This window comes from Balaenoptera physalus (assembly GCF_965194825.1).
Source record: "Balaenoptera physalus genome assembly, chromosome: 16".
Lineage (NCBI taxonomy): Eukaryota > Metazoa > Chordata > Mammalia > Artiodactyla > Balaenopteridae > Balaenoptera > Balaenoptera physalus.
Window position 1 is genome coordinate 17,911,614 of NC_138898.1, and position 27,749 is coordinate 17,939,362.

General features: G+C 41.0%; 1 protein-coding gene and 1 long non-coding RNA gene across 16 annotated transcripts in view; one reads left to right on the forward strand and one right to left on the reverse strand.

Annotated features, from left to right (window-relative positions):
* The window catches only part of PTPRT (protein tyrosine phosphatase receptor type T), a 1,093,164-nt gene that overhangs the window by 858,769 nt on the left and 206,646 nt on the right, over positions 1 to 27,749 (forward strand). For all 15 annotated transcript variants that reach the window (XM_082430071.1, XM_082430082.1, XM_082430079.1 and 12 more), the window contains exon 13: positions 20,734 to 20,770. In XM_082430071.1, the coding sequence (XP_082286197.1) occupies positions 20,734 to 20,770 (37 nt within the window). The remainder of the gene's footprint in view (positions 1 to 20,733; positions 20,771 to 27,749) is intronic.
* The window catches only part of LOC309645405, a 925,297-nt gene that overhangs the window by 225,693 nt on the left and 671,855 nt on the right, over positions 1 to 27,749 (reverse strand). The gene's annotated exons all lie outside the window — the stretch shown is intronic.

A 27,749-nucleotide genomic window follows, 5' to 3' on the forward strand; every position in this document is an offset into this window, starting at 1 on the left:
TGAGCACCTGATGCATCCCACACACTAAGCAAGGTGTTTTCATGTATACTACCTCATGATTGGTCTCACAAAGTGACTCCTTTGAAATCAGTGCATGCATGGACTGCCAGAAGCACCATGAAATCTCATAGCATCTCAGTTACTTCATCCTGATGGAGGGATTTCAGTAACAGCTTTCGCTTTACCTCCATGGAGATGTGGTCAAGAAATGTCTAACGCTCCCTGTGACACTGTTCCACTTTACAAGACTGTAGTTCTTCAAAGTCTACCATGCAGTGTGGTTGAGAGGCATTGGAAAACCTTAGATCTCTCCTACCCATCAGTAGCTGAGCCAAGGTAGCAGAAAACTGTGAATCAAAGGCCTCCATACAGCCTTTTTCTGACTTGTTGCCATAGTCCTACGTTAGGAACATATTTCTGGGTTTTATTAGCTCTGCGAAAATGGAAAGGAAAACTGAGAAATGGACATTTAGAACCCAGGGTTATCATCACACCTTTCTGTAACCATTTTGGAAAACTTTGGCCTGCTAAGTGTCCCCTCCCAGTTCTTGTCTGTCCCCAGAGCCTGGGTGCCGTGCCCCATCTACCTGCCCAGGCCTCCTTCCCAGTCCTCAGTGGATTTTGTCTCCTGGGGATCACCCAGCCCCTTGGGTATGTCTCCCTCCAGGGCTGCATTCTACCCTTTGAGCCTTATCACTTGCTCTTGAAAGCTCTGAATTTCTGCTGAATCCCTGTTAGGTCTCAAAATTCTCTTTCCAGGTAGAGAGAAATTCTCTGAGTGTCACCTTGTACAAATACCAAGATGAGCTCTCCCAGGTTGCTTTTTCACTCACTTACAGTTCCTACAGATTTTATTATCATGGTATGAGAGCTGAGGGACCAAGAACATTTTCCTTTCAATGAAAATATACTTTAAACTCATTTGGAGAAGGAAATGAAGGTTACCCAAATGTTGACAGCTGATAATCTTGTCAGCCTGGGCCTTGAGGCATCAATGCTGCAGACCCCCATCCCTAAAAAGTTCAGTTTCCATATAGCAGGGTTTCTGCCTTCATCAGGCCCCTTCCAAACTGAGGGTCTCCATGAACTTCAGCCCAGTTGGCTCCCAAATAGTGAAAAAGTGGGAAAACCTCTGAATTTGGAAACTGGATCCATGAGCTTAAGCCATTTTATAGCTACATGAACTGAATATTGACCCTAAACTTCAGTTTCCCCATCTGTCAAATGGGGATGAGATATGCCCTCCCAAACTCACTGGGGTCTTTGTGAGGAGTAAACAATAGGTGTGATAACTCTTTGCACATTCCTAAGCACCTTTCAAAGGAAGGTGTTGCTAACATGAATATGTGTTTGAGTACAAATTCAGCGTAGGTGTGTATATACATATATACATCCATACACATAAACATTTTAGCGTGTGTGTGTATGTACATGTACATATGAATATGCATATATACATATTCAGTTAAAATAAAAAGTTTATTTAGCTCAAGAATCTTAGTGGTAGAAAGGTTATCATTGTGCCAGAGTTATATTGGCTTGGCCAAAAAGTTCGTTTGGGTTTTTCCACAAGATGTTATGGAAAAACCCAAACGAACTTTTTGGCCAACCCAATAGTATAGGTGGTTAATGAAATAGAACATTACCTACACCTCTTGGGCTTCCTGGAAGCCAAGGCAAAAAGGGGCATGCGGCAGGTTCTCTTACTTGAGAGAAAGAAGTATACCTATTTTTCATCAAAGACACTAGAAGAGGTATGTATCATATATATCGTTACATAAGGGGCCTTGAGGAGATACCAATCAATATCATAATATCATTTTTGCTGAAACATTCCATTATTTCCTTCTTATTTCCTTCCTTTCCACCAATGTTGTCATACAGTAGTAAACTGGAATTTAATGGAGCCATTTACATGCAAAGATTCTCTTTCTTGTGCTGTACAACAGCATTAATGCTATAAATTAATGCCATTAAATAAGATGAATGGATCTCAAAGTTTCTTTCCCCTCAGCATTTTTTATGACTATGTTTAGTATGGGGTCTTTCCTATTGCATAGATTGGCACTAACTATCTGTGATCTTAGGCAAGTGATTTAGACTCTCTGAGTCTCATTCTCATTCAGAAAATTTCAATGCCCATAGTATCAACTTTTTAAAAATGTTTGTAAATTGTTTAATGAGAAGATGCATTTTAATTATTATTTACTTATTTATTTTTGGCTGTGTTGGGTCTTCGTTTCTGTGTGAGGGCTTCCTCTAGCTGCGGCAAGTGGGGGCCACTCTTCATCGCGGTGCGCGGGCCTCACTATCGTGACCTTTCGTTGCGGAGCACAGGCTCCAGACGCGCAGGCTCAGTAGTTGTGGCTCACGGGCCTAGTTGCTCTGCGGCATGTGGGATCTTCCCAGACCAGGGCTCGAACCCGTGTCCCCTGCATTAGCAGGCAGATTCTCAACCACTGCGCCACCAGGGAAGCCCAGATGCATTTTAAAATGCTATCACGGTGGTTGGTGGTCAATAAACACTCAGTGTCAGCTATCATTATTAGAATATCATAGATGATAAGTATGAAGCAGAATGTGGGAGTTCACTGAGGAAAGAAAAAGCAAAATCTATGGGTGCACAAACATTTTTAACCCATCGATCAAATTTGAATAGACGGTGGATAGGGTACACTAAGAGGAAATTCAGGAAGGAGAAGCAAAATCAGTGAAATCCAGGGTGTGCAAAGATATCAGCTGACATGCTGGATGCATCGAGGAGAGAGAGGGAGTGAGATTCCAAAGGAAGGTCAGGAATGTTGTGCTTATAGAAAGACAGTTTCAGAAGTGAGGCAGTTCTTCTGCAGGCCCTTCCTGGAGGCTAAATTTTGGTCAACTTCCATCTTTTACATCATGGACCCCAACTTTGCAAACTCATAAACTCAATTTATCAGGATATAGCGTTGAGAGGAGATTCAAATAAAACAAACGTACAAGAGAATGGTGGAAATAGTAGGCAGTTCTTTTTTAAAATAATTCCTTCCCTCCAAAAACATCCCTAAGTGTTTCCTATCTCAGAAGTCTGGGTTGCCCATGATACCTCACGTTCTATATCCAGTTGTCACCAAGTCCTACTGATTCTACACTCTAAAATTCTCTCCAATCCATGTACTTTTCTTATCTCCAGCGCCACCATCCTCATTCTGAATACCATCATCTCTTGCCTAAGAAACCTCAACAGCCGCCCCCTGCACCAAGCTGGTCTTCTCACATCCACTCTTACTTGCCTCAAACCCATTCTCCAACCACAGCAAGCATGATACTATATGTATCTTCATTTAACAGATGAGTAAGCCAAAACTCAGAGAGGCTATTGAAGCACATTCCAGAAGCAAGAGACTGACCTGGGTTCGAACCTGTACATGTAAAAATGCTGTTAGTTGGTCCTGTGCAATTAGTGTCATGCTTTGTGCTGAGTCGTAACCCCACAAAGTGGAACCTGGCTAGACTGAGACCAGCAGGAGCCCCTAAAAGACCCCCAATCCCCCCACATCCACATGTTTCTCTTTCTCCCACCAAACGTGTCCAGCTTCAATGCCCTGCTCAATCTTGAAACACCTGCTGGCCCTGTCGTTAACATCAACAAATAATGAGCTGTACTAATAACAATTATCATAATAAATTGGCCTTTGATTACATCTGTCACCTGAGAATTTCAAAGACTTTACAAACATCAATTAGTAATTATAGCTAAAAGGATCACTCACGGAGAGCAGGGATCATTAAGGTCAGATAAGAGCTGTGCAGGGAGGCATGAAGGACAGCTCTGGCTTAGGCTGGTTTAGACCTGAGAGTCACCAGTCCCTGGTGGCAGGTCTAAGCCTCTCTCCATCAGGCTCAGAGGAGCCACAGTTCTGACATCCCAATTAGGGGACAGTTTGTACAGCTGCTCCATCAAAGTCCTGGTGCTGAGGAATGGGAAGCATGAAATGTAGTTTTGGAAGGGAGCTTATAGATTGTGCAGTTCCTTTCTTTGTGCAGAATAAGAAACTGAAGTCCGGAGTAGAAAAGTGATTTGCCCAAGGTCAAAGCCATGTCTTGAATCTAGTCTCCTGTACCTTGTCCGTATTTGTTTACTCTGCAAAATTAGGACCATGCTCTCCTCTGTAGGGAGATATTGATTGATTGATGATGATGATGGTGATAAAAATCCAACAATCATTTACTAAGGGCTTGCTCTGAGTCAGTGAGGGGATACACAGATAAATAAGATACAGTCCCTGCCCTCAGGGAACCCACAATGCAATGGAAAAGACAATCATGAAAACAAATGTGTACAATAAACTATATCAGTAATCACATTGGCAGAATACCCAGTCTACAGCTGGAAGCCTGGAGGTGGAAAGGATCAGGAAGCATCTCATATAAAAAGTAACATTTGAGCTGAATATTGAAAGATAAGTGGGCATCTCCCACACAGACAATAGGGCAGAGGACAGGGTGTGTCCTGCAAAGGGAGAACCTGGGCAGAAGCCCAAAGCTTGGGAATTCTGTGATACACTTGGGGAGATTTGGTGTGATTGGTTCTGGGCTTATAGAGAGAAGGCCTGAGAGAGACAGAGAGCAGATAATGGCTGGCCTCACATGCCATGCTAAAAAACTTGGGATTTATTCTGTTGAAGACAGGGAAAATGATCTTGGCAATAACACAATTATTGACAAGAAACAAACACAATATATTGTGCTTTCTCTGCCCCAACATCAGTTTATTACAATAATAAAGCCATGCATGTATACTTCTTTGCATCTTTCAGGTATTTGTGCACTCGAAGTTTTGTGCAACCCAATGAGATGTGCAGAGGATATTGCTACATTCTATAAATGAGGGCCCTGTAACTCAGAAAGATTAAGTAATTTACCCAAGGTCCACTCAACCAATGAGAAATGAAACTAGAATTTGAATGTTTAACTTCATTTTTTATGGCACATATAATATGTGCTAGGCACTGTACCATCAATGAAAAAGATGGGCAAGTCTCTTGCTTTCATGGTCTTTACATCTGGTGGGGAGCATGGAAAGTGACAATTAGTAAACATACAAATAAATAATTTCATCTTGTGATGGGTGAGAAAAGAGTGATATGACAGAGGGCAACTGGAGAGTGTGGCAACTGAGTGGAACCATCAGGGAAGGCAACTTTGAGGAGGTGACAGATAATAGAACTCAAATGATGAAGATGTGAAGGTCTCAAGGCATTCCAGGCAGAGGGAACAGCAAATGCAAAGGTCCTGAGGATGAAATAAATTCAGCAGATTCAGGAATTATAAACAGGATCAACAGGAAGGGGGAAGGTGGTAAGAAGCTAGTCAGAAGAGATACCAGTGTTGGTTTATGCAGGGTGATGAAGATAAGGGGATTTTACCCTTAATCCACTGGGAAACCGTAGGAGAGTTTTAAACAGGGAGTAGTGGGATTTGACTTAGGTAATTACAAGGTGATCTGGGTCACAAGGGGAGGCATTAATTATCAGAGTCAAGAAAGGCTGTGGATAAAATGGACCAGAAGCTACAGTAGCCATCCAGGCAAGAGATGGTGGCGGTTTAGACCAAGGTGGTGAGAGCTGAGGCCAAGATCACATGATGAATTCAGAATATGGAAAAATATTTATTCTCTCCCTTTAAAATCATGTTAATATGGAAAATTTCAAACATATACAAAAATAAACAGGATAATAGACTCATTTTATATGCCCCTCACTCAGCTTCAACAATGATCAACCCATGGCCAATCTTTTTTTTCCTCTCTATCCCAACTAACTCTCTCTGCTCCTCCAAATATTTTAAACTTCTTATTTCAGTGTAATGTTGATCTTACAGAAAAGCGTCAAGAATAGTATGAAGAGCTTTCACAAACTCTCCTCCCCAATTCCCTCATTACTCACAGTGTACCATATTTGCTTTACCATTCCATTCTCTCTCTCTCTGTCTCCCCTTCCCCTCTGCCCCATCTGTCTATTTGTCTGTTGATCAATCTATCAATTGATCTATCATATCTCTATACCTAAATGCTTCAATGTACATTTCCAATACAATACAATATAATTACCAGGAAATTAATGTTGATGTGATACTGTTAGCCCCAATTTTCCCAATTGTCTCCATTATGTCCTTTACATAAAAATTCTTTTTAATCTAATTCACAATCACATGTTGCATTTAGTTGTCATATCTTTAGATTCCTTGTATCTCAGTCTTTCATTGGCTTTCCTGACCTAGACTCTTGAAAATTACAGGCCAGTTATTTTGTAGAAGGTCCCTAACATTGGGTTTGCCTGAGGTTTGCTCACGATTAGATTCATGATGAATCTGATGCTTCTTTGGCAGGAATACCACAGAAATGACGTTGAGTTTTCGGTGCATCATATCAGGAGATGCGTAATATCCATGTATTCCATTACTGGGATGTTAACTTTAGTCACTTAAAGTGTTGTTCATCTAGGTTTTCTCCATCATAAAGTTACTGTTTCTCTTTAATGTATATATATCTTATAAGGATATAATTCTAGGCTACGTAAACATCCTGTTAGCCATCAAAATTTCATCCCTTAGTTTCAGCATTTGATGATTCTTGTCTACCTCAATTATTGGTAAGATGTTTTACCAAATGATGATTATCTAATTCCATCATTCTTTCTACATGCATTAGTTGACATCTTTTGTGAGGATGAGCTCTCCTTTGTCTCATTCTTAATTAATTAATTTATTTCTAGTAGTAAAGACTCATAGATTCTTATTTTATTCAGTAGGTTATAAGCGATTGCCATCATTATTTTTAATGCTCAAATTATCCCAGTCTTAGCTAGTGGGAGCCCCATGCAAATTGGTTCCAATGTCCTTCATTTTTTCTTCTCTTTAAAAAAAATTTTGCCGACTTTTAATTATGTAAAAACCATACAGATATCTTTTGATTATTGCTTTTATATGTATACATTTTTCAAAGTAGAAGGATGGAATATATTTTATTTAACAGGTTTAGCTTGATCTCTCAATTCAAACATTTAAGTAAATAGTATGTGGCTTCCATTTTTCCCTCTGCCTAAGCCCTGCAAATATAAGGAGTGTGCCTTCAGGGAAGTGTACCTATGTCCTTCTGACATGTCTCCATCAGTTCATGAAGACTTATTTTCTTTCTGGCACAATATATTGTGCTTTCTCTGCCCCAACCCTGTTATGGGGAATGGTACTTAGAAACCAACATCTGGGAACTAGTGGGTGTCATTGCTAATGGATATCATTGCTTTTAGGCTCTATAAGTGGACATAAACACAAGATATGCATATATCTGTATATTTTCATCTATCTATCTATCTCTGTATTAAAAACCAAAAATTCATAATGATACCCCAATTCCAGTTCAACGTCAGAAGACTCATTCTAGTCTTTACCCTCCCCCTCATATTTTAACTTGTTTCTCTGACAATGAGAAACTTGCCTTTTATTATTCTCAATACATGTACTTATTTGTTCAACCCTAGACTACCCAGAGAGTATTTTCAGAATTATTAACCTATACCACTTTGTAAAACAAATCCATTAACTAAGGTTCAACATATGCTTATAGTTCTTTCTGTCTTTAATCTGAGGCTGTATAAAATATTTTGTTCAAAATAGTTCTTTTTGATTGAATTCTTTTTTTATTTCCCTAGGGAATGGTTATATATTTATTGGAAATACAGTTCGGTTTATTTGTTTCTCTTTGTTTCTAATTTTGGGTTCACTCTCCCCATCCTTATTGATGTTTTTGGGTATATAAAATATTATAACATAGTTCCAAAAGCCTAATCTGTACAAAAAAGTGCATACAAAAAAATACACACCATTTATTTGACCCCATTTCCACTATCCCCTATGGGAAATTACTGTCATTAGTTTCTTATAATTTTTTTGCGAAGTTAAAAGGTTCATGTATATTTTATTTCCCCTTCTACTTATAGAAAAGATAATACACTATTGATACCTGGAAATCACTTTATATTAGTTCATAAAGGTCTTCCTCAATCTTTTTTACAGCTGCATAGTATTCCACTATGTAGATGTATCTTAATTTATTCAATCACTCTTATGTGTGGACAGATAGATTGTTTCCAATATTTTTGAACTGCAAATATTGCTGCAATAAAGTATTGTGTACATATATGTTTTTTCATATTGTTGGAGATGTGTCTTCAGGGTACATTCCTAGAAGAAGGATTGTTGGGTCAAAAGGTGGACAAATATGTAGTTTTGGTAGCTGTTTCTAAGTTTCCTTCCTTAAAGCTTGAATCAGTTTCCATTCCCTCCAGCAATGTTTCAAATTATCTGTTTCTCCACAGCCTCACCAATAGGTTGTGTAGTCTAGCTTTAATTTTTTTGTCAAAGTTATACACACGAAATTGTATCTCAATATAGTTTTAATTCCCTTTCTCTTATAAAAAATGAAGTTGACATCATTTCATATATTTAGGAGACATTTTTATATAATTTCGGAACTACATGTGTATGTCTTTTGCCCATTTTTCTATCAGGATTTTTACCTTTTTCCCCTCAGTTTTTAAGAGCTATTTATATATCAGGGATATTAACTCTCTATCTGTGATATATGTTGCAATTTTCTAGTCTTTGCTTATAATGTTTTTGCCACACCAAAAAAAGAATGTAGTCAAATGCATCAATTTTTTAAAAATTACATCCAGACTTTGAGTCATAGTGAAAAAGCCTTTTCTTACACCAAGGTTATAAAGGAATTCACCCATGTTTGCTTCTAGAACTTGTATAGTTTAAATATTTTTTACATTTAAATTTCTGATGTTTGGTGTTTGTTTTGGGCATGGTGTAAAGTATGTATCTAATTTTATCTTTCTTCCCAAATGTCTATTTAGTTGTCCTAGCAACATTTAAAAAGTCCATCTTTGCCCCAATAATTTGAGATGCCACGTTTCTCATATTTTAAATTTTCATATGTTCTTGTGTCTTTTTTTGGAAAATCCAGAAATTCTCTTCCACTCACCTGTTTGACTATTTATGTGCTAGTACCTCACAGTTTTAATTATAAAGGCTCTATGCCTTGATATCTGATAGGGCAAGTCCCCCCACCTGGATTTTCTCTTCCAGTGATTTCCTAGTTCTTCTTGTGTGTTCATTTTTTCGTATAAGTAGTGTTAACTTGTCCAGCTCCAGAAAAAGCCTATTGGTAATTTTACTGGGATTGCATTAAATTTATACATTAATTAGGGTGAACTGACATCTTTAAGATGTTGAATTATTTTAGCTGAGAACAGAAGATGTCTTTCTGTTCAAGTCTGCTTTTGTGTCTTTCAGGAGTGTTGTAAAGTTTTCTTCATATAGATTTTGCAGTTCTTGCTAAGTTTAATGTCAAGTATTTAATCTTTGTTGCCATTGTGTATGGGATTTGCTGCCATATCTGCTGACTGAGGTTGGTTGTGTTTGTGGTTGCTATTCACTTTGTATGTTAATTTTATATCCTGCTACCTTTTATCATTGAGTCTCTAAGGATTTTCAGATATACTGTTATATCATCTCCAAACAGATATTCTAAAGTTTATTTTCCAATTTGTATGCCTCTAATTGATTTCTTTTATCCAATTGCACTGGCTAAAACTTCCAGTATGATATGAAGGAGTAGTGGAAATAGGGGGCATTCTACTCTTGTTCTTGGTATTAGTGAGAATGCCTTTACTAGAGTCCCATTAAGTAAGATGATGGTGTTAGAACTCGGATATATATTTTTATCACATTATGAAAATATTAATTCCTAGTTTCTTGGATTTTTTTTCTTTTAATCAGGAATGGGTATTAAATTTTGTCAAATGCTTTTTCTGCATGAATAGAGATAGTATGACTTTTCCTTTGATCCATTAATATGGTATACTATATGAATGGACTTCTTAACATCCAACCAACCTTGCATTTCTAGAATACATTCCACTTGATCATGGCATTTTATTTTTCTCAATGCAGTGTTGGATTCTGTTCACCAACATGTTATGTAATAGTTTTACACATTCAAAAGTAAAATTCATCTATAATTTCTCCCCTTCTCCCCTCCTTTTCTTTTTTTGGTATTCTCTTCCCCAGGTTTAGGTATCAGTGTTTTGCTGGTTTCATTTAAAAATGAGAATGTTTTTCTTCATTTTACATGCTGCAGAAAAATTTATGTCAGTACTATCTTGTCTTTAAAAGTCTGATAGAAATTCCCTATGGAAACATTTCAGCATGGTGTTTTTCTTTTTTTTTTTTTTTTAAGATTTATTTATTGATTTATTGATTGATTGATTACTATGTTGGGTCTTCGTTTCTGTGCTAGGGCTTTCTCTAGCTGCGGTGAGCGGGGGCCACTCTTCATCGCGGTGTGCGGGCCTCTCACCGTCGTGGCCTCTCCCGTTGCAGCGCACAGGCTCCAGACGCGCAGGCTCAGCAGTTGTGGCTCACGGGCCCAGTCGCTCCGCGGCATGTGGGATCCTCCCAGACCAGGGCTTGAACCCGTGTCCCCTGCATTAGCAGGCAGATTCTCAACCACTGCGCCACCAGGGAAGCCCTGCATGGTGTTTTTCTTATGGGGTAGTTCTTTAATATCTTCCTCTATTTATTCTGTGAAATTAGATCTGTTGTTTTTGTTTTTATTTGTAATAAAATCTATTTTATAAGCTATATTTTCCTAGGAAATAATCATTTCCATTTAGCTTTTCAAAATTATTTTCAGAGTAGTAGTAGTCTAATTTTAAGAAGTTTCTTCTTTTTCAATGGTTATTTCCCTGTTGTCATTTCTTCTTTTGTACATTGGTGCTTCCTCTCTTTTTTCTTTTTTCTAGTAGTTTTCTCTTCTCTATTTCAATAATTTCTGCTTTTGCCTTTATTATTCCCTACTATGGTCCTATTTTTGCTCATTTTTTTGTTTCGTTTCTAGATGTTTGTGCTGGAAATTTAATTAATTTAGTTAATTTTTTTCATTCTTTCATTTTACTGATGTACTTTAATCTAGTCACTGCTTTACATGATTTTTGTAGATTCCAATATGTAGAGTTTTCACTATTTTGTTTAAAAATATTTAAATTTTTGTTCACAACTTCCCTTTCACCTAGAAGTTGCCCAAAAGAAATTATTTTGTAAATTTCTAGGTGGAAGGACCTACTTGGTTTTTTTATATTCTTAAAAATTTCTCATCTTATTATATTGTAACCATAGAATGTTTCTTGTAATATTTCTGATCTATTCAACATAGCAATGCTTTCTTAATTAGCTAACATATGGTAAGTTTTTCTGAATGCTTCATAAGCTCATAAGAAGAAGATTTTTCTCTATAATCAGGCTGTAGGGTTTGACACAGATCCACAAGATCTGCCTAATTATTTTAGCTCTTCTGTATCCTTGCCTATTTTTTTGCCACTTGATCTGTCTTATACTGACAGTAGTCTTCTATTATTCTTGTATCTCCTATAGTTTCTGCTTCATAAAGGTGATCATTGTGGCTTTTGGTTCATAGATATTCATGCCTGTTATATTTCTTGTTAATCGTGGGTTTAGCATTAAAAAGTGTTCTTTGTTATATTTTATGCTTTTTAAATTGCATTTTACTCTGTCTGATATCAGGATCACTGATACGGCTTTCTTTCTTTTTTTTTTGCTCCCATTCCTTTATTGTTGCCTTTCATAATTACTTTGTTTTAGGTTTGACCTTTATATATAGCAGATAGTTAGGTCTCACTTTATGAGACATTTTGAAATATTTTTCATGTAATTATATGAGTTTAAACCCATTCACATGTGTTGATGTGACTGATATGTTTGGTCTCAACTCTGTCATGTGTTCTTTATATCATAATTTACTGTATTCGTTTTGTAATACTTACCAATATGTTTTCCTTACCCTTTTATTTTAAAATTTCTTTTGATATTTAGAAAGGTTTGTATTTTTGTTCTAGTAGTTATCTTTGTTCTTATACTTTTCAATACATTTTATCCTCTCTTTTCTTATTTAACCTCTTGCTGGCAGCATGTTTTCCAGCATTTTTGAGGTGTAATTAGCAAATAAAAATTGTATATATTTGAGGTGTACCACGTGATGGGGTTTTTGGTTGATTTGTTTGTTTTGGGTTCTTTGTGAAGTACAGTTGATTTATAATATTATATTAGTTTCAGGTGTACAGCACAGTGATTGAGTATTTTTGAAGATTATACACCATTATAACTTATTACAAGATAATGGCTGTAATTCCCTCTATTGTACAATATATCCTTGTTGCTTATCTACTTTATACATAGTAGTTTGTATCTGGTAATCCCATACCCCTAATTTGTACCTTCCCCCTTCCTTCCACTGTGAAATGATCACCATGATCACCATGATGAAGTTCTCACAGTTACCACTGTGTATGGTAAGAACACTGAAGATCTACTCTCTTAGCAAATTTCAAGTTTGACAAACAGTAATATACAAATCTCCAGAACTTATTCATCCTATGCAACTCTTGGATCAACATCTCCCCATTTCTTCTGCACTTTAGCTGCTGCATCCACTACTCTCTGATTTTATAAGTTCGACTTTATCAGATTCCACATGTAAGTGAAATCATGCATTACTTGTCCTTCTGTGTCTGGCTTATTTCACTTAGCCTAATGTCCTCCAGGTTCATCCATGTTGTTGCAAATGACAGGTTCTCCTTCTTTTTAGAATAATAGTCCATCGTCTGTATCTACCACATTTTCTTCTCCCTGGTCCTAGCTGCCTCCAGACCATTTAGCCATGCCGATCCCCTCTGTTTTCTGGTTGGGACAAAAAAGAAATGGGCCTCTTGAGCAGCATCTTACATAGCTGGGGAGGTGGGTCACTCATGATGTTCTCCTTTCCCCCATGGGGTCTCTCTTGGCACTGAGCTGTGCCACTTTGGGGGACAGATGACACATGTAAAGTGAAACTGTTCTTTTTACCCTCCTCAATGCTTTTATTATAAGAGTTTTTGCTCGAGTGGGGTGCTGGGACCTCTCTTCTGGACTTTCAAGTTCCCACAAAGGCACTCTCATCCATGGGTGTCAAAATTATGTTTCTGGGGGATGATGAGTGTGAAAATTTACTCTGCCATCTTGCAGACATCATTGCTTTGTCATTGTTTGATGGTACCCACTGACTTGCATCTACTGCCTGTACAACAATCAGAGTGAACTTACTCTGCTCTCCTCTTTCCCTATTTCTTCTCTTTCTCATTTTTACTTGCATTATTTTTACAAGAAAATAAAACATTTATATATTCTGCTTTCAACCATGTCCCTACCTTGTTTTAGTCTTAGATTTACAATTAAATATATTAAACGCTTTCCATCAGTCCTTTTGCCAAAATTTCTTCAGTCATCTCTTTGTTGAGTGAAGTTTATCCTCTGGCATATTTCTCAAGAAAGACTCATGAGTACAGGAATCTCTGAGTGATTGCATGTTGCAAGTTATTTTTCTATAGCTTTGATAATTGAAAGATACTTGGCTAGCTATAAAATCCTTGGTTCATAATTTCTTTCTTTGAGTTCTTGAAAATGCTGCTCCAAATTTCTCGGCCTTGTATGTTGCTTTGGAGACATCTCATGGCAGCCTAATCCTCTTGCCCTTGTAAATTGTTTGATCCTTTTTGCCTGGAGTCCTTGAGACTTTTCTTTTTTTTTAAGTTAAACAGTTTTGCTAGGATCTTGAAATTGATCTTTCAGGTCTTTGAGTCCTTTCAATACGTAGGCTCAGGTCATCTCTTAATACCAGACATTTTCCTCAGATTGTTGTTATAAATCTTTGCTTATTTAATTACTTAATCTGTCTTCTCAGGGATTTCAAGTAGACGTATATTGGATCTTCTTTGTCTTCTCTTTAAGCCACTTTTTCACTGACACATGTTACATTTTTCTCTATATCATTTTCATTCCCTTGGCTGTCGTTCTCTTTCTTCGATGCCCCTTATTAAAAATTTCCTTTGGGGACTTCCCTAGTGGTGCAGTGGTTAAGAATCCACCTGCCAATGCAGGGGACACGGGTTCAAGCCCTGGTCCGGGAAGATCCCACATGCATCCCACGGAGCAGTGAAGCCCGTGTGCCACAACTGCTGAGCCTGCACTCTAGAGCCCACAAGCCACAACTACTGAGCCTGTGTGCCACAACTACTGAAGCCCGCACACCTAGAGCCCGTGCTCTGCAAAAAGAGAAGGCACCGCGATGAGAAGCCCATGCACCACAATGAAGAGTAGCCCCCGCTCGCCACAACTAGAGAAAGCCCGCACGCAGCAACGAAGACCCAACAAAGCCAAAAAAAATTTTTTAATTAAAAAAAAATTTCCTTTGGACACCTTGTAATTTAATAATTTAATCTTCATTTCTGATCACTTTTGGTTTTGTTTTCTTTTTTTTTTGCCTCTGAGTTCAATCAGTTATTTTTTCCTAGTTCTTTTATGTTTCACTTATTAATCTTTGCATTTCTAATTCAAAGTTGTTTGAGGAAATTTAATTCAGTTTGGAGTATTATTGTGTTACAGATTCTTTTCTTTTCTGGTTTGTAATTTTTTTGGAGGGGGTATATATTTCTATCAGTTGGGATGTTTTGATTTTTATTTTCTGTTCTCTTTGTATAGAAGCTTTATTTGGCTTCTTCCATTTATGCATTTTGTAGATTTGAGGTTCAGAAACACACTATTCCGATAAGGTAGTGAAGTATGTTTGTTTTAAGGTATGACTGAGTTTTTTGTATCATGGGGGATGGGTGGTTATGTGCTCTCTGACTTGTCACTGTTGCTCTTCTCTTTTAATGTACAGAGTCTTAAAATTCCCCCTTTTGCCTCTTTCCCTTTCATCATCCGATCTCCCAAGGACACTTCTCCCTTCTTTTTACCCTATTTTCCCCCATAAGTGATACCTATGGAAGATTACCACCTTGAATTTTGTGTGCTTTCAGGTTGTTTTCACATAGTCATTTCCTTATTCTAGCAGGATTCTCTTTCAGAATTTTCACAAGTAGGAACTTGGTCTTTCTGAAGATCGTTTTATAAAATCTTACAGCCTCTACTACCTTACCTTTTTTCTTTTTCATGTTGTTTTTCGGTACAGCCCTGGCTCTCCACAAAGGCTTGTGTTGAGATCCTTAGAAATAGTTCATTCAACTGCAATGCTTGTTCTTCTACTAACAGGGACTATGAAGTTTTGAAGGTTCTATATATTTTTTTAAATTTATTTATTTTATTTATTCTTTTTTTTTTTTTTTGGTCTGTGTTGGGTCTTCGTTGCAGCACGCGGGCTTTCTCTAGTTGGGGTGAGCGGGGGCTACTCTTCGTTGTGGTGCGTGGGCTTCTCACTGCGGTGGCTTCTCTTGTTGCGGAGCATAGGCTCTAGGCATGCAGGCTTCAGTAGTTGTAGCACGTGGGCTCAGTAGTTGTGGCTCGCAAGCTCTAGAGCGCAGGCTCAGTAGTTGTGGCTCACGGGCTTAGTTGCTCCTCAGCATGTGGGATCTTCCCGGACCAGGGCTGGAACCCGTGTACCCTGCATGGGCAGGTGGATTCTTAACCACTGTGCCACCAGGGAAGCCCCTCTATGTATTTTAATGATGTTGAGGTTGTGAGTTTTGTATAGCTTTATTTTTTTCTTGTTTTCCTGTTTTGTTTTTTTGAAGGATATGTGGAGAGATTTGATTTTAGATGGTTATCATTTTCTTCAACTACTAAGAGCCAGCAGGAATTGACTGGATTGGTTGTGGGAAATTATGGAACTAGAAGAATTCAAGGATGACTCCTAGGTTTTTTACTTAAATCAACCGAGTAGATAATGGTAACATTTCCTGAAATGAGGAAAACTGGTGTGTGTATAAGGCCTGGAGTAGAAGTGAAGAGAGTAACAGAATTATCTTTTGGAGGTTTGTAAATTTGTTATGAGTATATGGATATATGAGCCTGGATCTCTGGAATACCATTGTTAGAAATAGAAATTTGAGCATTACAAGGGTTCGGTACTTAAAGCCTTGTAACTAAATGTAATCTCTTAGTGAGAAAATTGGGATACAGATGAAAGAGGATATAAAATGAGACCACTCCAGTGTTTGGAGGTCAAGCAGATGATAAATGTCTAGCCAAATAAAATAAAATTTAAATTTAAAAAAGGGGATTAGGAACAGACAGTGAGGTAGGAGAAAAACCTAGAGAGTAAAGTGACCTAAAAGGCAAGAGGAGAAAAAGAGTCAAAGAGAAAGTGTCAGTTGCAACTAATATTGATGAGAAATTAAGGAAGATGGGGTTGGAGCAGTGACCTTTAGCGTTGACCATATGAAAGTCTTTGTCGACCTGATGAGAGCAATCAGATTAAGGTGAGTTCCAGGGTGCTGGTGAGGTAAGACAATCAAGTCTGCATCTAGAGAGAGAACACAGAATATTTTCAGAGCTTGAGTTTAATCGGGAGTTTTCTGAATGGGCTTGCATGTTACTTGGGAGTTTCGTCCCTTAGAGTCGGGCTCAGGGCCCTGGCTATTGCCTGAAGCAGAGCCTAGTGCCTTCCAGGAAGATCTGATAGGGTTGGTGATGAACATGTATCCAGTTAGAAGAGCATGCCACCAAGAGCCAGCTCTCCTGCATCCTGCAGCTTTACTTTGCCTTTTGCTGGTGACTGAAGATCTGCGGATTACAGCATGCATGCTCATTAGGGAGTTATATCTCAGAGGGTACTCTGGCCCTTTCATGCCTTAAAAGGCACTCCTCACTCATTTTTTTCCAGAGGCTGAGCCTGCCAGGTGACCTAGTCGTAATGGTTCTGGGCTGCTCAGTTTCCAGGGCCTCTCTGCTTCCCTTTTCTATCCCTGGCTTTCTGATTGCTCAGGGTCCTGTTTCAAGTCAAAACAGAATTCCTTCATACAAATTGCTTGGCCTGTTTTTCAAAATATGGCTGTGCTCCACATCACTGTGCCTGTGAACAAGCCAAGAAAGCAGGGCATCTGACCTCAGTGGCAAAAACGTATTTGCCAACAGACACCTCAGAAAAGAAGGCCATTTACTTCAAGGTTACTGTGTTTGGCTTACTCTCTGTGTAACCTTGGGAAATTTTATGTAATCTTGTTTCATTAGAGAAAAAAAAAAAAGGGAGCATTGTGGTATTCATCACATAGCCTTGCTACAAGAATGAAAAATAAAATGTTCGAAATAGGTACCTTAAGAAAAGAGAACCTTCCTATTTTTTTTTTTTTTCTTAGTGATGCTTTCAGGGACTGACATGCTAAGTGGATGAGCCACACCGAGGCCAAACAACAGCTTAGGGATCAGGGCAATGGAAGAGCATCACAGGAAATTGGGCTGCAGAGAGACTAGACTGGGGACCCAGTGGGTATCATCAATACCAGAAGCATGGGGCAGGGTGAGGTGGTGGGAGGACTCTGGGACCAAGCAGAGCCAAAATATGCTTTCCAAAGGTTTGGGGGGAACAGGATCTCTGCGGCCAGGTTCTCCCTCCTGGGCCAAGCCACTACCATCATCTACACCACCACACTCTCCCCACCAACTAGTTTCTCTTGCACCGGAAGTCTATTCTCTATACCACAGCCTCTACATTTTGGAAAATGAAAGTCTGAAAATTTTATTCTTCCTACTCATAACTGGAAGCAACCTTAGAATATCCCACCTACTCTACCAAAGTAGCCTACTCCATCCCTTTCTCTGTCATTTGATTGGTGGGAAAATTGAGCCACAGAGAGGGGCAGTGAGTTGCTCAGTATTGCACAGCACTGGCAGATCCTTGAGTAGAAGCAGGTCTCAACAGAAGCACAACAGTTAGGGCATTATATTCTATCCCACAGTGATATATTCCTGTGTGCAGATTTGCAAGTCTAGAGTGGGAAATGGAATGTGAGTGAGGTTAAAATAATGGGGACATGAAATTGTATTGCACTGTGGAGATGGAACGGAAAATATACCAAATGCTTTTCCTTTTCCCAAAGGCTAACATAATCTTGGCACAAGGAAAGTACTCATTTCCTTTTTACGGAACCGATTGGGAACTTTGAGTTAATGCCCACAGGCCAGACTTCCCAAATGATCAAATGCAGAATTTCAAGCATGTTCCTGACTTGCTTGCTAACAATTCAATCACGAAGAAGGCCAAGAGAGTGACTCAGGACTTTGTTATTCTGTACTTGATTCTAACCAACAAAGACAAATTGGTTATGGAATTAAAGATGTCAGGAACTTGGGAGAAAGCAGATATGTCAGAGTCATGTTTGTGAGAGCCAAGGGTAGTTAAACATAATCAGATGCGTGCTCTAGATGATAGAAAATAGTTTAATAGATTCGGGTGGAGGAGGTGGTATTGGGAAATGGCTCACTTTCAGGCATGCAACTGTGGAACGGAAGATGATTCTAAGGAGAATTAGAAAGTTCTACAAATGACTCAATGAGGAAGAAGGCAGTAGAATAAACCATTGTGGCTATGCAATATTCCCTTTAATGTGACACATTTTAAAGCGAACTTTCCCTCGGAAGACACATTAGCCTTCACCTTTGTGGAGAGAAAGTGACCCAGAAGGAGCATGATGGGTATTAGTTCAAAGGACTCAAATTCTTATCGTATGAGGAATTGTTGACGAGAAGAAGGTTAATGAACTTGAGAACTGTCTTTCAATATCAAGACATCTTTCCTACACAAGCAAAGGCATACTTTCTGTCGTCTGCAGAACAGAATCAAGACCATTGGGGAGTCATACTTGGGTTTAATAGGAGTGACAATTCCTAGCATTTGGAGGTGTGCATGGATAAAATAGACTCTGCTGTAGACATTATCATTGCTTCTCTTCTTGGTGCCTGGAGGACTCCATTTCCTACCTCACTAAAGTCAGGCATGGCCCTGTGAGTGGCTCTAGCTGATGAAACCTGAGTCAAAAGTGTTACTTCTGATAGTTGCCAGTGCTTAACTCTTCATCATGCTTTTCTCCTGCCTCAGTGAACACTGAAGCATTGTGTTAAAATGGAGGTACCTGCCTTGGTCTTTGAGTGACTACAATGATTAGAGTATCCCCTAACCACCACCATTACCTCCCCCTCAGACCCAGCCATACACATACATTGGACATGTAGCTTGAGTGGAAAATAAACCTTTGCTGTTTTTAGCCCCTGAATTTCATGGGTTTTATTACTTCTGCATAATCCTGACTAGCCCAGTGTCTTCAAGATGAAGTGGTTCCTTACGTGTGAGCATTAGCAAGATAGGCATTGGGTTCTTGAGCCTCACACACTTGCATTCTTTGCTTTTTTTTTTTTTAACATCTTTATTGGAGTGTAATTGCTTTACAATGGTGTGTTAGTTTCTGCTTTATAACAAAGTGAATCAGCTATACATACACATATGTTCCCATATCTCCTCCCCCTTGCATCTCCCTCCCTCCCACCCTCCCTATCCCACGCCTGTAGGTGGTCACAAAGCACCGAGCTGATCTCCCTGTGCTATGCGGCTGCTTCCCACTAGCCATCTATTTTACGTTTGGTAGTGTATATATGTCCATGCCACTCTCTCACCCTGTCACATCTCACCCCTCCCCCTCCCCATATCCTCAAGTCCATTCTCTAGTAGGTCTGTGTCTTTTTTCCCATCTTGCCCCTAGGTTCTTCATGACCTTTTTTTGTTTGTTTTTTTCTTAGATTCCATATATATGTGTTAGCATATGGTATTTGTTTTGCAGTTCTGTTTACAATAGCCAGGAAATGGAAGCAACCTAAGTGTCCATCAACAGATGAATGGATAAAGAATATGTGGCACATATATACAGTGGAATATTACTCAGCCATAAAAAGAAACGAAATTGAGTTATTTGTAGTGAGGTGGATGGACCTAGAGTCTGTCATACAGAGTGAAGTAAGTCAGAAAGAGAAAAGCATTCTTTGCTTTTTATTTTCCTTTGCTACACAATATTCAGACTCTTACTGGGGGTATAACTTAGTCAACTGGAATGTTCAACTGGTTCCACGACCTCCTAGGATATGATCCCAGTAACGCAGGCTAAAATGATTCTCTTGCTAAGCACACGCTTCTGTATCTCAACTGCATGCCCAGCAATATCATAAATTTCTGGATCCTGTTCACTTGGGGAGCAGCCAACAGCAACAAGATAGCTCACCAAGCAAAGATTCTGTTGCCACGCAAACACACCCACACAACATGATCTATGAAAACTGTAAGGTGTCTACCAGAGATCTCTGGGGCAAAGTAACTTTTTGAACATGAATTTTGCAGTTTGTTTCTTATACATTCATATTGACTGGGCTATTCCTAAGTGTCTGTGTCAGTGTATGCATCTAGGTGCATTATATACTTTTAACTGAGCTTTGCAAGGATGCCCTTGATACCATCTACTAACCCATGCAACTGAGTGAAGCACACACATGCCACAGTGTACCCACTTAGTGTTATGGTTAAAGTTGTTCTGTGCTGGGCAGTATTTATGCATTGGTTCTGTCTGGGGAAGAAGCTTATAAGGTGATGGGAGCCAGGAAGTGAAAGTAACAAAATATGTACCTAGCATGAAAAGAAATGAGATAGAATTAAAAGGTGATTCCAATGGTAGAAAAACTAGAAGGGACAAATTTTAAATTATAATTAAAAATACATATGCATGCCTATATATGCAAATATGTATATGTATATTTTATATGTATTAAAAAGCCAAACCCACGACAAATTAACTGAAGTCTCACTTTTGTTGTTCACAGGAGACCAAAATCAACTGTGTTCGTCTGGCGACGAAAGGTATGTTGGCATGCCCTGTCTGTCTTCAGCCATTTAAGTACTTCTCCCTCTAGCCACACAGGGAAATTTTAGGCAACAATGGCTAAAAATAACAAGAAAGAATTGTTATTTTCATTGGAGTCATTTGCATCTAGGTATTAATATATACTTACGGTATATATTAATAACACAGTGCCTAAAGCATAGGAAGAGCTCAAAACATATTTGTTTAGTCAATGGATGGCTGGATGGATGGACGAACTAGTACATTAATCAGTGGCGTGGTAAATATAAATTTACTCAAATAGTCTTCTGCTATAGATTTTCATTGTATTTGGGTCTGTGTTTGGGTATTTTTTTTGCATGTCAGTTAGACCTATCTTCTGGTTTTGCACTTTATTCAATTGGCGCATGGCTTTCAAAAACGAGGTGATTAGTGTTAGTGCCTTCGGTAATGAGAAAACAAACACTGCATCGTTATGTAGTTGGCATTTTCAACACTAATCCCCAAAACTAAGGCAGCATTGTTCAGGCTCATCACTTTTTGTTTCCCTAATTATAACTGAATTGCCTGGCTCTTTCAATTGGTACATGTTTCTGTTTATTATTCTTTAAAAACAAAATCAATGAATGGTTTGTTATCATTTAACCTATTACAAGGTTGAATGGTTAGAAATCAGGTTTATCTTTTTGTTACAGAATTGATACTTGAAACAGCTATCCTCCCTGTATAAACACACCAAAATTGGGCAATTGCATTCTGTTCCCTGCATTTATTGACAGCATATATAGTTTCATAGATTGCTTCCACAGCGATGATAAGTGTAAATATAAGTAAACATACAGCCATAGATATAAACTATAGACAAAGACAATGACTCAAGTATGTATACACATATGTGAGGATATACACGCAGGCACACACATACAGAGGAAAATGCACACATGTCAGGGAGGGGAAGAGACAAGAGACGGGGCGGGGGGGGAGAGAGGAATATTTTATGATTATTTGGCAAAATATGCAGCGAGACCTATCACACATCACTTTTATAACTTTGAAGAAAATCACATCAATTTGTAGGCAGAAAAGGGAAGCTGCAGGAGGAAGAAGACAGGAGCACTAAGGGCTCACTGTGATAAGAATTCACTCTGGCTTCACATACGTCATGAGAGGTCGACATGTCCCTAACGTGTTCTCTCTCGAGAACCCAGGCTACCAGACAGAAATAGATAAAATACTCCTTGTGAGGCAAGGAGAATTGATGGCCTGCAAACAAAAGTGACACAAATGATGGGCCTTGGCAGACCTCTCCACTGAAGAAAACAGATAATCTAGAAAGAAGAGCCTCATCAGTTGGCTAGCACTAAAGCTCTGGTCTCAAGCTGGACAGCTGGGTGTCTGCAGCATCCCCCCAGGAGGGGGCAGGACACACACAGAGAAACCTTCGCCGTGACGGTGCTCTGTGGCTCCCACTAGCTTTTGACCCCTAGACAAGGGAGGGATTGATGCCATTGCTCTCCCCTGCCGGAGGTGTGGGATTCTAAGGACACCCTCTGGGACATAAGCCCTCCTAAAGGGGAGTTTGTTGGATCGTATTTTCTGAACTGGGAATTGGGAACATGTGATGGGACAGGCAAAGGTATACGTGGGGACTTCGAGAGAGAATATTTAAAAGTATATGTTGCTGGCAATGTCAGGACCCACTGTCCTGATAGATATAGAGCCCACCATGCCACACTTCTCCAGAGTTTCATTGCTGATCTGCAGGATTACAGTGGCCTTTAAAGAACTGGAACAGAAGAACTCTCTACCTCTTCTTAGCATAAGGATTTCTCTTCTTGTCTGATGTTTAGGTTACAGTCTTCCTTTAGTGCAGTGTGTTGTGTACACACGCCAGGTGTGGCGTGGGAAAGGATAGGAATGCATTAATGAGTATGAATGCCCAGCTGGCCATGCCCAGGCAGGGCTCAGAGGAGTCGGGAGTAAGTGGATTCCAAGCTTCCACACCCTTGTTTTCCAGTGAGGGCCGTCACTCCACCCAGGAGAAGCAGGCTCTAGCAGCACTTGGCAGTGGGGCAGAGGGCTGGATAATGCAGAATGCCCGTCTCCCATGGGTCAGGGAAAGCTGTGTTTGGCTATGTCTACTCTGTACCCTTGGAGCATCCAGGGTCAACTAAAAGAGAACCCTATCTGAATTCACGCACTGCCCATGAGGACTTGGTATCAAGGATCTAAGTCCAGGAATCAACATTTGACCCATCCCTTTCCTGATGATGTGAATCAAATTTCCCTTTTTATGGGTTCGCTGAAAATACTGGTTTTTTTAATAGAGAGAATACGATGGTGGGAATCCTGCAGGCAGTGGGGGTATGTGAAGTCCCAGCGGCAGATTCCATGGGCCACCTGTCTCCCTACAGGCTCCTCCACCTCTCTGTCATCCTGGCACCTTCTTCATGGGTCTGCCAGTGGCCAGCCAGCCTCTGGAGTAAGATCACACGGGCAGGCTTGAGGCCAGTGCTGTGGCGATGAAGCAACTTGCTGATGTCCTGTCCCTGACCCTGGTGACTCCAGACAGCATCTGTGGTCAGCTGTGTGGGTCCCGGGGAACTGGAGGGCTGCCACTCTGAATGGAACAGCCTGGAGCTGTTCAGGGTCATTCTGACCTGACCGGACGCCCAGGGCATCTTCTATTAAATACAGTCCTTGGCTCTAGCGTGCAGCTCTAACCCTTGTCTGTCTGTAAGGTCACTGTTAGTCACCCAAGCTCTAATTAAATGCTGCCCAGTTTTGAGGTTTGCAAAGCAAGGGACCTGGGTTAGTTTTCGGCGACTGCAGAGTCCCACAAACTAAGTGGCTTAAACAACAAAATTTATTGTCTTACGTTTCTGGAGGCTAGAAGTCCAAGACCAAGATGTCAGCAGGGTTGGCTCCTTTGAGAGCTGTGAGGGAGAGTCTGTTACATGCCTTTCTTCCAGCTTCTGGTGGTTTTCTGGCCATCTTAGAACTATCACCCCGATCTCTGTCTTCTTCACATCTTCCTCTGTGTGTATCTGTCCAAATTCTCCCTTTTTATAAGGACACTGATCGTATTGGATTGGGGGGCCCACCTTACTCCAGTATGACCTCATCCTAACTTAACTAATTACCTCTACAAGGACCTTATTACCAAATAAGGTCACAGTCTAAGGTTAGGACATTAACATAAGAATTTGGGGGGAACACAGTTCAATCCATAACCGGCCCCATGCAGTTAGGGGCAGTGTCCAGTGGTTCCCATTGAAGCCTCTGACTCTTTACCATTCACAACGTGATCCCAATAGCTTTTAGGGATGTGCAAGGAGCCAGAACGGGCCCTGCCAGAGGGGGCCCCGGAGGTGGGCTGAGGTCCAGATGTGGCTCCTGTTCCTTCCGGAAGCTGAGCGAGGCTGCCTCATGCAGAGGAGCTGCATGTTCTGTGGAAGGAGCCCAGGGCAGGGGGTACACACAGTGGGCCACCCCTACACACCAGATGCTGGGTCCGTGGCAGCAGGACCCTTCCCAGACCCCACATGATGGTGGAGCATCAGGTGCTGGGCAGGGCCAGGCCTCCTGGGACAGGCACCAGCACTGCTGTTTGAGAGGAGTCCTGATGAGGAACTGCTCGGGCCTGACCAGTAATTTCCCAGTCACATTGTGCCATGGCAGGAAGTTCCTGGCACATAGTTGACCCTCAGAAAATGCCTGCTGAAGTAGGAAATGCATTTGGAGTCCGCATTTCACTGCAGCAAGGCTCAGAGACTCTGGGGGTCTCACTCCATCTTCTCAAACCTCAGCAGCACCATATTTAAAGTGATCCCCATCTACCCATTCACACGACAATTTTTGAACGTACCTACTGCCAGTGGTTTGCCGATAAACCTGCTCTTTGTGAAAGAAAAGCCCTTATTTGTAATCTTCGTCCATTTCCAGGGTGTAAATATACCCACAAATCCAATATCAAGTTACCAATGTTTAACAACTGGCTTACGAGAAAGTCCTGAATGTTCAGCGGCATTTCTTCTGCAGTGAGCAGATGCAAGCCAGCTCCAGCACACCGAGACCTCGACCCACTAGTTTGTTATGAGGATCAAATGATATCATCAACATAAACGTGGTTTTATTTACTGCAAATTGTTTTGGAAATTTTAGAAAATCATGATCGATGACCATTATTTCTCTCATGCGGTCAGCTCACTCACTGAGCACCTGCGAGCCAGGTACCTTGTAAGGACCCAGGGGTTTTGTGATGCACCAGCAGGCGTGCTTCTGGTCCTCAAGAAGCTCACAGTCTAGGGCAGAAACAGACACTAAGTGAAGGATTGTAACAGACAGTGGTGGAGTTATGATTGTGGTCAGTGCCTCTAAAGAGAAGTGAGAGGTACTGAGTGAGGTCTGATGGCAGCAGAGCTAAAGCCCTAGGCACTAATGAGTGTGTGTTCCTGGGACACCCCCTGGGGCTCCCTCCCCTGGGATGGGTGCAGCGTGAGAGACTTTGTGCCCCCTCATCCCATCACCACCCCTTCTCAGCTAACACTGGGAATTGAGTCGTGGCACAGAGCAAGGGTGGCATTTGAGAAGCCAGCGGACTCAGGACCTCACCCTGTGAGAGGAGCCACACCCTTGGCCCAGACTCCACGGGAAGAGCCAAGTCCCCTGTGTTTAGAGAGCATCTGGCCGGTGGATTCACACACCACCAGGGGGCAGTATTTATTTGTAGAGCCAGGGCAGAACCTCCCGCTGAAGGCGCTGCTAAGGGACCGTGGGGTGGAAGTTTGGTATTAGCTGGTGGAAGGGTTAGTTCTGGGGTTAGGACAGGCCCCTCTCAGAAGGCTGGAAGGCAGTCTTTCTCATTGATATGGAGGCGCGGGGGCATGGTGCACCATCCCAGAGTCACATCTTCTGTACCTTGTTCCTCAGCCAGGGGTTGGCTGTTAACGCTGACTGGAGATTCAGAGGAATCAGAACAGGAGTTCAGCTGTAGTGGGGAAGAGGAATTTGTCAGTGAGCAGATAAAGAAGAATGGTAGCATTTTAAGACAGATTCCCGAGAAGCAGAGCCTGAGGCAGGGATTTGGGTGCATGGGATGTACTGAGGGAGAGCTCTTGGAAGAAATCTGTAAGTGCAAGAGGGAAAAAGCTGAGTAAGAATCTCTTGTCAGATAAAGTTAAATCTAGGCTAGATCCGGGGGGTAGAGTGTAAAGTTCTCCAAAGTTGTTTTGCTTTGAGGCAAGAAACCAGGACTCCTCCCCCATACCAATCAGCCCTTGGCATTTTCCCTTCCCTTCCCCTTCTCCTTCCCCTCAGGAGATCTCTCAGGTAGCTCCAGAGGAAGTGGCACCTCTGAGCCTTGCACAAGTCTCTGGAGAGAGTCACAGGGATGAGTCCTTAGACCCCCCCACACACAGGAGCTGGTGGATGTCACACCAATCTGTAAAGGGGATCTGGGTGTGGCACCAACAGTGTTGACCACAGGGCTCTTATTATATGGAGGATGTTACATCTTCAGGTTGAGGATAGCAAAAAGCTAATGGAACTGCCTCAAGTTCAAGATCTAAAAGAACATTTCAGAAGCCCTTTGCTTGGCAGACTCTAGCTCCGGGAGTCTGCTCAGAGCTATGTAGAGAAAACTACAGTCAATGAGTAAATAGACATTAAGTTTTGGTTTGGAAACAGAGAACTTTGATTCAGACTTTGAAGGGAGGGCAGTCAGGGAGAAAAAAAGATCCGTTTAAAAGTTAGGTTTTGTTCTTGTAGTTAAAACAGAAACTGTGAGAAAGGACAAGTAAGAGGGAGGTGGACTTAGACCCGTTCAATACTGTTCACTCTCCATTTGGAAGACGGGGGACGGGCTCATTGTAGGAACCAGGTTGAAGAGATAAGCAGAACATGCCTGGGAAAATGGAGCTTGTGAAAACTTGGGGTGGGAGACCTAAACTTCCAAGGTGCTGAAATTTGAGTGAGAGACAGCTCTTTCCAGGCAAGCTGATCATCCTGTCTGCAGAGGATGCCCAGGGTTGCAGTGGCTGAAAGAGGTACCCAGTATCTCAATTCACGCCCTTCTGGCTGGGCCAGAGCAGGCCATGGGGGAAATGGAACTGAACACAGAGGCTCAGTTCTGGAACCAGATTGGTCCGTTCCCCTTCCAGAAGCTGTGTGCAGTTCCATCCAAGCCCTCCTGCCTACACATTCTCCTACCTAATTCTTCCCCGCCTCCTTCCATGCACTCATTCACTTTGCTACTTTCTTCCTGCCCACAGGCCCTGCCTCCACCAGACTTGGCTGCATGATCTGGCCCCTTCCTACCCTCCAGCTTCATCCAGGCTTCTATCCTCTTACTCACTCCACTCCAGCACACTGCTCTTCTTTCAAGCTCCTTCCAACCTCAGGACTGTTGCCGAAATATCGGCTTCCCTGTGCACTGATGCCAAACAAATACGGAGACAGAGATTTTGGAGGAAGAGGGAGATGGCTTTATTGTTCTGCCAGGCAGAAGGGAAGACACAGCAGGCTAGCGCCTCAAGAACTGTGTGTGTCCCCCCCACCCCAAACAGAGAAGATTTTATATGTGGGGCTCGCAGTCCGGGGTATATGATAAGGATCAAAGTAGTGAAGGTCTTGCATTCTTCTTCCTGCATTATTTCAAAACAGTCACAGCTGGCATCAGGCAGCCAGGTAATTGAGTCCATTTGTCTCTGGGTTATCGGCCTGCGACCTTTTTTCTGAAATGCAAATGCTACAAGGGGTGATTTGCTACAAGGGAGTGCAGGATGTAATTCACATACTGTTAAAGAGTAATAGGTTAGCTTTGTGAGGTACAAATCTAGTTACAGACACTACAGATTAGTAACAGTTAAAAACTAGGAGTGATTAACTCTTTCAGGCCATGTTGTTTCTTCTCTAGCCTGTTCACTGTTCCCTTTACTTTCCTTGTTCTCAGGAGAGGGAAAACTTTATTTCTATTTTTGCTGCATTAAGACCTTT